Source organism: Macaca fascicularis, chromosome 8, assembly GCF_037993035.2.
Source record: "Macaca fascicularis isolate 582-1 chromosome 8, T2T-MFA8v1.1".
Taxonomy (NCBI): domain Eukaryota; kingdom Metazoa; phylum Chordata; class Mammalia; order Primates; family Cercopithecidae; genus Macaca; species Macaca fascicularis.
Window position 1 is genome coordinate 91237246 of NC_088382.1, and position 12028 is coordinate 91249273.

At 34.5% G+C, this 12028-nt stretch overlaps 1 protein-coding gene across 3 annotated transcripts; it reads right to left on the reverse strand.

Annotated features, from left to right (window-relative positions):
- Positions 1 to 342: 342 nt before the first annotated feature.
- Positions 343 to 7414, reverse strand: PMP2 (peripheral myelin protein 2). Of its 3 annotated transcripts, none has more exons than XM_065519401.1 (4): positions 7289 to 7414; positions 4808 to 4980; positions 4501 to 4596; positions 343 to 3447 (listed from the first exon to the last, which is right to left on the reverse strand). In XM_065519401.1, exons 1-4 carry the CDS (start codon positions 7359 to 7361, stop codon positions 3397 to 3399), a joined length of 393 nt encoding a protein of 130 aa, XP_065375473.1. In that variant the 5' UTR covers positions 7362 to 7414; the 3' UTR covers positions 343 to 3396. The 3 variants fall into 3 exon arrangements, with proteins under 3 accessions (XP_065375473.1, XP_045254380.1, XP_065375474.1); XM_045398445.2 differs by having other exon boundaries at positions 4495 to 4596; XM_065519402.1 differs by lacking the exon at positions 4808 to 4980 and having other exon boundaries at positions 4495 to 4596.
- Between the last annotated feature and the right edge of the window lie 4614 nt (positions 7415 to 12028).

The following is a 12028-nucleotide window of genomic DNA, read 5'->3' on the forward strand; positions in this document are numbered from 1 at the left end:
ACCAAGTGAGGATGCAGCCAGAACGTGCTATCTATGGACCAGGAAACCAGGCCTCACTAGACACTTAATCTACTACACCTTGATCTTAGACTTCCCAGCCTCTAGAACTGTGAGAAACAAATTTCTGTTGTTTATTAGCTATTCAGTTTATTTTTGTTTTGCTGTAGCAGCAGCCCAAATTTACTAAAATTTCAAGTTTTGTTTTATTTTTCCCCTCTTATGGTTGTTTTAAAATCTTTTTCAAATCTAACAAATATACTGTTAGCTGAAATGATTATTTTGCCTTCCTTCTTATCAGTGCAGTTTGACATTTTCTGTTATGAAAATAAAAAGCACTCATAATTTTTGCATAATAGAGAAATTATCTTTATTGAGGAATGCATTTTATAACAAGTTGTATTATCACAAATCTCTAAAAATAACAATGCAATTTTTAAACTCTTATTTTTTGAGTTGGAGCCTGGGTACAAAACAATAATAACAGCAAACAACAACAATAAACAAAAAACCACTTAACACAGACATTTCTAGGCTGAAAAAGAGATGAAGTTGCCAAGGGCAAGGTTTTTTTTTTTTTCAATCGTGTTTGGAAGTAAATTCCAACTTACAGAAAAAAGTTGCAAAAATCAGACTATCTCAAAGAAAACACACATACCTTTTACTCAGATTACTCAATTGTTAAATTTTATTTCATTTGCTCTATCAATTGCTCTCTTTCTCTATTTATGTGTATCATATTATTGTTAAATTTTACCTCATTTGTTTATCAATTGTTCTCTTTATGTATGTTTGTGTATACTGTTGCACACACAAATGCACGCAAATATATGTTTCTGAATTTTGTGAGAGTACATTGCATACATTATGGCCCGTTACCTCAAAATACTTTATTGTGTATTTTCCAAGAATAGGAATATTCTTTTACTTAATCAAAGTATACTTGTTATCTGATTGACTGTCTATATTCCAATTTGCCAATTGACCTAACATTGTCCTTTGGAGCATTTATGTTACCTCTAGTATAGGATCCAGTCTAGTATCACTTATTATGTTTAGTTCTCAGGTGTTTCTAATATAATTTAATCTGAAACATTTCCACAACTTTTCTTTGTCTTCTATGATATTGACATTTTTAAAGAATTCAGTCAAAACCCCCTGTCTTTTTCTGTTGTTTTTGTTAAAGTGATGTTGTTTCCTTCCCAGTGTGTCACATTTGAAGGCACATGTTGAACATCCACAGTTTATTGGTGAGGTTAATTTTGATAACCCAGTCAAGAGGTTGTCCATTTTTTTTTCCGTTGCATAGTTACTGTTCTTTCCCCAGAAACTAACAAGCAATCTGTGAGGAGATACTTTAAGCCCAGAATAATATCCTGCTCCTAATCAAAATTTCCCCCTAGCTTTAGCATTGATTGATAATTCTTGCCTGAGCCATATTTACTGTGATGGTTGAAAAATCATGGTTTTCCAATTCCAGAACTCCTTTCATCCACATTTACCAGCTGGCCCATGACATTCTGTTGTAAAGGAGACACCTTCTCATTTGTCTGTCTGTCTATCTATCTATCTATCTATCTATCTATCTATCTATCTTCTATTAGTTATCTATCTATCTACCTATCTATTAATTATGTATCATTATATCAGTATGGATTCATGGATTTCTATTTTTTCCCAATGGTTTATAATTTATTATTTTTCTCAACTATTTTGCTCTCAAATTGGCTCAAGTTTGGCCAATGGGAGCCCCTTCAAGCAGGCTCTATGTTTTGGCAGTATATCTATTATTTTATTGAACATTACTTTCTGGCACAACAAGATATTTCAGGCTCATCTTGTTTCTACCTTGCCCTTGCTTTGGAATCAGCCATTTTTCCAGGTAGCCCTGGTTCCTTTTAGTGGCAAATTATATTAGACACGAAGATCTGAGTGCTAGGTGTATTCATTTCTGCTGAGGTGTTTTTGTGTCTAAGCCCTTTTGGCAGATAGAATTAGTAAATATATGCATGTGTATACACACACACACATATATACACACATATAGATGCATGTCTAATATCACACACATATATGCATGCAGGCTTGTGTATGCAATTATAATACATATAAATGTACACATACATGGTTTAGAAATTATGAATTTATATCAATTCTATTCCATTTCCACATGGTTCTTTCTTGCCTTCCCTCATTTCATATTTGTATGTTCATTTTTCCACAGTGGACATCCTGACTCCCATCAACATCAACATCAACATCAACATGTTTTCTCATTTGCTCAATCATATAATACATCTGAAATAGTTTTATTATTACTTGGGCACAATGAATTGTCCCCCATTCCTGCCTGTCACAAATTACTGGACCTAGTGATTATATGACTAGTTATTTATTTAAAATAAAGGAACTCCTATGTTTACAAAAACTCTTGTACAAAAATGTTTGTAGCAGCTTTATTCATAGCAGCCAAAAATTAGAAATAGCCCAATTGTCTTAATAGTAGAATGGATAAACTGTGATATATTCATACAATGAAATAGTACTTGGTAATATAAAGAAACAAACTACAGCTGCATGCAACAATATGGATGTATCTCAAATACATTATGGTGAATTTTAAAAAGGCAAACAAAAAAGAATCAATGATGTGTAATTCCCTTTATATGAACGGACAAAATGAATCCATGTGATAGAAACCAAACCACTACTTGCTTTTGGTAGGGATGGAACAGAAAAGGACACTGATTGGGAAGGGGCAGAAAAAAATGTACTAGGATTAAGAAAATGTTTTGTATCTTGATTGGGATGTGAGTTATATGGGTGCATGCATTTGTCATAGTGGACTGAACTCTATATTTAATATCTGTGCATTTAACTGTCTATAAATTATCCATTAATTTTAAAATGTTGGCTGGAGTAGAGGCTACCCCTTTTAGCTGAGACTACAATTCTTTACATTAAAATAGCTCATTCTCCTAGCTTGCCTCATTTCTGATGCTCCTTCACCATAACTCCCCAGCCCCTGTCAGCATTTGAGTTTGCTACTATGATCAATACCTTGATTTCCTTTTACTAACCAATTATACCCTTTTTATTATAATTTCAAGTATACAAAGTTCAACATAGGTTAGAATTTTGTAGTTAGTTAAATGACATCATCAACTGATCGTGTCTGGCCAATATATATGCTTTAATGTAGTAATAACATGCATGCACATTAAAACTGTTTAAATAACACTGACTTCTAGATTAGTTCTCAGTTTAGGCCTTTGCCTATCTGATATATTAAGACAAAAGCAAAAACAAACATTTGCAGTGTATTCAGGTTTTGTCAATGGAAGCAATTGATTTCCATCATTAAATGATCGAAAGCCACTTCAATGAGGAAACGATTTTTCAGACCTTCTCATAGATTCTGGTGCACACCACGCCCTTCATTTTACATTCCTTAAAAAAGAGAGAGGTTAATTGAGTATCTCAAGTTCAAACCAGAGAACAGAAAATGTGTAATAAAAATAGAAATTCAAAATAAATTCATAAGATTAGTTTAGAAAGGAATAAAATATCAGTTTGTCAGTCTCCAGTAATTCAGAATTATGACCATTGAAATAGAAGAAACAATTTAGAAGTTGATCTATGGCACTGTAAAGGAATTTTTTTAAGTGGCAAGTTTTTATGTATAATTCACTTGCATTTAAATCTAATAATACAGTGATTTAAAAAAATATCTACATATTTGTGTTACCTGGGGAACATTTAAATATAGTGATGGCTCCTCCTCCCCCAAGAGATGTACATTCAGTTATCTGTTTGGGGGCCTCCATATTGGTATTTACTCCCCATGTAAATCTGTTGTGCAGCAAGGGGTAAGAACCACTGTACTAAAGAAAGAAACATCCGGAAGAGTACATGAATCTGTTTACATTAAATGTATGTGTTAATTAGTGAACATAAAGCCTTAACCCTTAAAAAAATGGTCAAAGGTCATCACATAAAACCTTTGTCATTATTTTCATCTGCCAACTAGAAGTCTCCAATGAGCTCAGCTTGCTTTATTGACATGATTGATTCTAAGTTAGCATTGGCTCTTGAATGAAAAATGGTGGGATATCTGCAAATAGTCTACAAATGACTTTACAAATAGTCTACAAAATACACCTTGCAGAGTGTATTTTGCTTTTAAAATTTAGACTTGCCTTCTTCTTTGTGAGTCCAAACTGGTAAGATTTACCTACACTTTCTCTAACCTTACTACCATTTTTAGGTATTTTTATTTGTAAAATAACAAATGGCCTATTTTATTTCTAAAATCTTGGGTCAGTACTTGAAGATGAGTCTGTAATAGTTTAAATATCACTTAAGCATCAACTATTACTTTATTCTTAGTCATTTTTATCCATTCATATTCCAAAGAACAAATAATGTTTTGAAAATAATATAATCAAATTATTTATATAGCATTATTTCTCTATTTAGAAGTAAAAATACTCTTACCACTACCATTTTCCCATTCACCAGCTTTCTCTTTATGGTTGTCTCTTTGCCATCCCATCTCTGCACTTGATTCAGTGATCCTCTCTGCAGGGTTACGATGCTCTGCAAAGACAAGGTCATGCAATTGACTTGCCTGAAATTTGTTGATCAAAGAAGCAGTTCTTTCAGTACTGAACCATTTTCATAATAGATGTCTTAGGAGATACACTGCTTTTCAACAGAATGGAGTTTATCCTTTTAAGCACTGGCAGGAATATTCCTCTCTCTCAAGCAGCCCACTGGGCCAAGTTTGAAGAGAAATATTAAAGATTACCTTGGCCTTTCTATTGTCAGCTGTGGTTTCTTCAAATTCCTGGCCTAGCTTGAAGGAGATCTCTGTATTTTTAAAGGTGCTTTCAGTTCGTATAGTTATAATATCTCCTTTCTTGCTGATGATCACAGTGGGTTTGGCCAAATTTCCCAGTTTTCTGGTGGCTAACCCCACACCTGAAAATTAAGATAGTGTTAGAATTATGGTGACCAAGAGAGCATAGCCAAACAGGCTGTGGTGGCCACATCCTTTGCTCAGTGGTGCCCCAGGTGTGTCGATGGCAGGTAATATCACTTACTACTAAGTGTCTCCTCCCATGTTTCACTCCCAATGGAAATACATGCCCAGGACTCACACGTTTTAGGTTTTGTTGTTCCAAAAGTAATGTCTGCAGATTTTCTTTTCTTTTCTTTTTCTTTTTTTTTTAAGATGGAGTCTCACTCTGTGGCCCAGGTTGGAGTGCAGTGGTGCATCTCGGCTCACTGCAAGCTCTGCCTCCCGGGTTCACTCCATTCTCCTGCCTCAGCCTCCCGAGTAGCTGGGACTACAGGTGCCCGCCACCATGCCCTGCTAATTTTTTATATTTTTTAGAAGAGACAGGGTTTCACCGTGTTAGCCAGGATGATCTTGATCTCCTGACCTCGTGATCTGCCTGCCTCGGCCTCCCAAAGGGCCGGGATTACAGGTGTGAGCCACTGCACCTGGCCAATGTCTGCAGATTTTCAAGAGTTAAAGTTTCCAGCTGAAATAGCTAGTGCAAGTCATCTATTTTTATCACATCCAATCCTATTCCCCATTGAAAATTACTAATTATAGATTTGCATAAATCACTTTAGAGATTTTAGTTTGCATGTACAAATACTATAGATATATTTTTAAAATAAGACTATAGCATATACATATTGTTCCACGATATTTTCCCTCAATACCATATTATGGATATGGAGAAGTATTCCCCTCATATTTTTGATAGAATCTCACTTCTGAAATTTTGTGACTTCTCTATCTAGCTGGTAGGAAAACAACTATCCATCCACCTTTGAGATCTATACTATTATAAATGATCATAGAGAGATAAAATTTTTTTTAAAAAACTCTTCTACATTTCAAAAATGAAACACAATTAGACTCTTAAGTTTACTACCATTATTACCAAGACTATAAAATAGATGGAAAAAGGAAAACGTCAAATAGAAAAATATGAAAGAAAAACTAGTTTTCCAGGAAGCCTCAATGCTTGGATATACTTTTTCCAGTTAAAACGATCTCAAATTTTTATATACTGAATAAGAAGTTAAGAGTTATAGCCAATAAACTATAAACTATATTCTTTCTTCAAATTCTGATTAATCTTTTGTTATTTTATACAGTTTAGGACAATGTTTTTCAAGTTAAATCGTAATCTCTGGGACCGAGCCTGAGAATTTATATTTACCAAATCCCAAGGTGTTATTTTGCACACTAAACTGGAAAACAATGAAATTAGAGAATCCTTCACGGACACTTTCTTTTATTTGGCTTCTTCCTCAGCTGTAAAGTGAAGTCTTTAAATCTAACCGGTCTCACAGTATGAATTCATCCTAGTGTTCCAGGCAACAATGACATGACTTTGCTCATTTTATCTAAAATAGAACATTTTATACAAGCTTTCTGAACAGTTAAGTAAAGCTGTAGGCACTTTGACAAGCACAGCAACCTCAGGTCACTGGCATCACTCTTTGTTATATTCATATAGTTCTGAAAATTCCCAAAGACTCTTCATATCTATTGTGTTTATATCGATGGGACATACTCTAGAAATAGTATAAAATAAAGTTGTTGTAACTAATGACTCGGTTTTCCATCTCCATTCACTCCTCCAACTCCAGAAACGTCTGATGATAGTGAAATTGAGTTTGAGTTTACTGCCACAACTCCAGTTCTTTTTCTCTCAGTAACTTCCCTAGGCTATGAACATAGTATTTTAGGAAGTATTTTTGTTTTTCAAACTCTCTGTATCTACATGATTGTGTAATAAAGGACAACCTAGAGGTAGAGAGAAAAAACTGTTAGTTTAGCTAAAAATTAAAATTTTAAATTAAGGTTTTCTAGGATTTGCATTATATTCAATTCCTTATTTTATGAACACTTTAGTTGCTATGAACGTAGCTCTCAGAAAAGCCAGAAAATGGGTTGACTATGCTTTTAAGCTTTCTTTCCTCTGGATCTGCAACCAAAATTCTCTTGGTATGAAATTGCCCTTGAAATCAGTGGGAGTTTCATGCATTTAAGCAGCTCTCTCATTTAAGTTAAAGTCTATTAAAAGTTACCACAAATAAAATTCAAATAAATTGTCTGAATGACACAAAAAAGATTAATCCTAAAAGAGGAATTACTGCGGCCTGTGCAAACCCCCCCGTCTCCTGTTAAAGGTGTTAGATGAAAATGTCATGTAGCTTTCTCAAAAAGGAGCTTTTCAGCAGAACAACAAAAAGCATTTCTTACCCAGAGCTTTCATGTAATCGTCAAAGTTCTCACTCGAGACAAGTTTCCAGGTGCCCAGGAATTTGTTGCTCATCGTGATGGGTGAGAGCTCAACACAGTTCTAAGTGGGATTCAGGAGACTCAGATAAGATGCTGAGGCCTGAGAAGATTCTTTTCAAGGACGCACAAAGCATGTGACTCTTACAGAGAGCCAATGGGGAAAGGCAGTGTCGGGACTAAGCAATGAATGGCTCTTCAATGGCCAGCTGCCCGCCCAATAGGATAAAAGAAAACCCCACATAATACTCCCTTTTGTCTCCAAAAAAATTTATAAAATGAATAAGATTACTATTTGAATCTTCAAAAATTTTTTGATCGATCTTACATTTATAAGAAGGCTTAGGCCCTTCATGCTTTGGAAAAGACTGCATGAATTATGTGATCGTGAATGAATGTGTGTGTGTTTAGGCATGTCGGTCACTCTCAATCCTGAGTCTGCACAATTAAGAATTCTTATTGAAAGGGAAGAAAAAGAGGAAAATGTCTGTAAGTATTATGATAACAGTCACAAATATGTTGTGGGAGAGAAATGTAGGGGAGCAGTGTGAGGAAGTATTCATAGGTAAGAAGGCTTGGCATAGTTCACATATCCCAGGCAGGCAGAGTAGGCAGACAAAGAAGTCAGTCTATTGCAGCAGAGCACAGAAATTGTATTCATGTGATGAAACAAGAAGTAGCACTATAACATGTTCTTTGAGCACAACAAAGATTTTCAGCTAAAAATACTTAAAATCTGAACTAAGCAGGTTCCTGGATACTATAACCATTTGTGTTTAAGTCATTTAAAATGAATCTACAATTTTATAAAGAGGATTTCCTATAGAAAGAGTACTAATGTATATTCAGAACTCGCTATGGGCCAGACACTGTGCTAAGTGCTTAATACAGGTGATCTCATTTAATTATATCACTGACTCCAAGAGTTAGGAACTATTATTACATCCATTTTACCAATGATAAAAATGAGCCTGGGGACATTAGGTAAATTACTTCCAAAAGTTGAATAAGAAGAGGACGGGTCTGAACCCAACATTACTGCCAGTGCCTGGGTTCTGAACAATGATCTTAACCTGCTTCTATTATACTATACCATACATGCTACATGCACAGAGGCCCTGGCCAGAGATCACCTGATGCTGATAGCACCATGATTGGCTAGAAACACTCTTGCTCTTCTCAAAAATCAAGTGGGGTAAAAAAATCAAAAGATCCAGCCTACTATATTACACCAAAGCCCCAGTCTTTGGCCAAGGGGAACAAATGTAAATCCACTTAGAACGTAAGTGTTGCTCTTGAGAATCTCTAATTACTGCTATATCTTTCCTAGCAGGTTTTTTTTTTTTTTTTTTTTTTTTTTTAACCTTAGCATGAATTCTGACTGTGAAACAACTGATTTTACCAAGTTTTATACATTTGGTAAACAGGTTGGCACTGTTTACAACAACAACAACAAAAAACACAAAAATATGATGAATTTGGTCATAACAGGTAGAAACATTGGCAACAAGGGCTCAGGAAACCCAGTCCCATAGCTGTGACATAACTATTGCAGTTATGTAGTTAGAGTTCAAGCTGAACAAAACATGTGAAATCATACACAGTGAGCTGAAGTTTCATTTACATTCCCAGTGCCTGAATAGCTCAAGGTGGGAAAGAAATAGTGAATAGCAAAATTCCTCAACTAACCAACTAACCCAAATCTAAACCCAAGAGAGTGTAATTGGAGGGAGTACATTGTACTGGGATAGAAAAAACAACTATGAAATAAAGAGCTTTTGATTAGTGGATATGTTATTTGATTTTCCAAAACACTTTACAAAAATAATGATATCATTTGTACCTTCAAAACTTTTCTTTTTTTGTCAGCTGTACACTATTAAGGAGTACAGCATTCCGCATTTAGGTTTTCTGCCTAAATAAATGAAGGACCCTCAATCCCTCACCCTCACACTACAGCCGAGACCTTGTATTGAGTGGGACTGCTACAAGAAAGCTGTGTGAATTTTAAGCTGACTCTGTATTGCACATAGGAACAGCAGTGGAGTTTAAAATGTAAACATTGAACCATATGTTTCCAAGACAGAAAACTTATAACTTTGAAGCAATATTAGACCAAGAAAAAAATTTTCTACTTAAGGCTTATCAGCAATTGTACCTGACTGCTATTAATGGAACTGACCAGACGAGTTTGGACCATGATGAGATTCTGAGGCCAGTACATGGGCCAAAGGCACAGATTAAAGCAATGAGAGAAGACACAGACTGAACCAGGCCTGACACATTATATCACTCCTAGCTAAGAAAGTCATCAGTGTCCTAACAAGGAAGAGTGCACAGAACCACATTATAACTAGATGTGTATATTTAGACTGGACTACATGTTTGTAAAATACATATAGTCTCTCTATGATGTGTATTCAGTTCTTCTCTCTTCACCAATTTATTGTCCATGTAAATTCTCAAGATACGGCAAGTTATTTGAATCATATACTGAAAGGAAGATCCAAAGGTCAAAACAAAATAAATAAGGAAATCTTACTCTATATAACATACCATGTAAGTGCTCCTTATAGATTGTCTTCAAGCTAAATCCAATCATATATTTGAAAAAGAAATAAGATAATCAATCATTACATAGCAAATGAACAAAGAATTCCTGACCCTCCACTTGGATGCCAAAGATCCAACTCAATTTTTGTTGTTTACTCAATTGCAAACATATTTGTTGAGAGCTTATTAAGTGCCAAGCACCGTTGAAAGTGCTGATTAAACGTTACTGAATCGAATTCCTTGCCTTCATGGAACTTACATTCTATTCATGATTTGATAAAGGCTTGAAGCAAGAAGTTTTAATGGTAACGAATTTGAAATTATTTGTAAAGTAGAACTATTCTGATAATAATTGATGACAGGAGAAGCATACCATAGAATACCAAGATAAATAATCAACTTAAAAGGGTCACTTAAAACATTGTGGGTTCATAGTAGGTATATGTATTTATGGGGTACATGAGATGTTTTGGTACAGGCATGCAGAGCGTAATAACCACATCATGGAAGATAGGGTATCCACTCCCTCACACATTTATCCTTTGTGTTACAAATAATCCAGTTTTACTCTTGCTTATTTCTAAATGTACAATTAAATTATTATTGACTGTTCTGCTATCAAATACTAGGTCTTATTTATTCAATTTTTTTGTAACCATTAACCATCTCCACCTCCCTCCTACTCCCCCACAACTCCTGTACTACCTTTCCTAGCCTCTTGTAATCATCCTTCTGTTCTCTATCTCCATGGGTTCAAATGTTTTGATTTTTAGATAAGTGAGAACATGTGATATTTCTTTCTTTGTGTCTGGCTTATTTCACTTAACATGTGCTCCAGTTCCGTCCATGTTGTTGCCAATGACTGAATCTCATTCTAAAAAGTGTCGTTTTTAAATAAACAGTTGGGAAGAAAAAAATAGACCTTAGAACTTTCACTTCCGGTCATGATAGATGAGGAAATTAACCCAACTTTTCATCTGTAAAATGATGAACAAAATTAGAAAAAAAAATCTTCAAGGCATCAGAGACAAAAAGGCAGAGAAAAACTAAGAGCTTAGGACTTGGGAAAGAAAGGCAAATCCAGAGAGACAAATCCAATATTTGGAGCTTCTGCTCCACTAGGGATCTATGAATTCTGCAAGAGGCAGGTTAGAGGTAAAAAATCCAAGGAACATTTGTGACAATGCTACAGAGTTAGGGGAAAAGTGAAGAAGAATCTGGTTGATCATTACACTTTGTCTTGGGACTCTCTTGCAACACAGGAGTAAGGATAAGCTTGAAATATACCTGTGCTAATATAAAGTCAATTCTTAAAATTAGATTAATGTTATCTGGGATAGCTAGTGAACCAAGCTACTAGTCAGAAATGAGCATAAACCCTCTTCAGAGAAAGAAGATAATGTCACCTGAGATCTAAATTTATATATATAATTTATATATATATAGCTAATCAAAAATAAATAGAACAAAAAGAGGAAATATGCTTAAAAGATAAAAGAAACAATGGACAATAGAAATAGATAATTCATAGAGCAGATAATAAAAACAAACATGATAGAAAATATCAACAGACCCAAAAGCATTTTAATGACTAGTAAGATTGATAAACTCTTAGGAATATGGATTAAAAATAGAGAAGACAAAATTATTGAATGCAGGAATGAAAAAAAGCATATTAATATATCCCACAGATATTAAAAAGATCATAAAAATATAAACTATTTCATGTCAACAAATTAAAATTTGTTAAATAAAAAAATTTAAAAGAGACTTACAGGCTTCTTAGAAAACACAGTTTATGAAAAACAATGCAAGAGAAAGTAAAAATCCTGAATACTCCCAAATCTATTAGCATGAAATCCATATTTAAAATCCATCTCATGAAGATACCCTATGCCCATAGGCTTCACCAATGAATTCTTACAAATATTTGAGGAAAAAATAATACCAATGTTACACAAACTCTTCTAGAGAATAAAAAAGGTCCCAGGTTCCAGCCTTCACCAAGATCTCTGTACGTGTCACTCTTTTCCTGCAATACCTCCCTTCATCTCTTTCCCTGTAATGCGTAATCACTCCCATATGTTTAATCCTTAATTCTCAGCTCAATCATCCTTTCGGACCTTTAGAGTGACTTTCTCTTGATATTAA

Coding starts and splice junctions, on each gene's coding strand:
- PMP2 (XM_045398445.2), bottom strand. CDS start 7,361: ATGAGCAACAAATTCCTGGGCACCTGGAAACTTGTCTCGAGTGAGAAC. Junction 4,981..7,288: donor CGATTACATGAAAGCTCTGG/GTAAGAAATGCT, acceptor CTTAATTTTCAG/GTGTGGGGTTAGCCACCAGA. Junction 4,597..4,807: donor CTGACAATAGAAAGGCCAAG/GTAATCTTTAAT, acceptor TTGTCTTTGCAG/AGCATCGTAACCCTGCAGAG.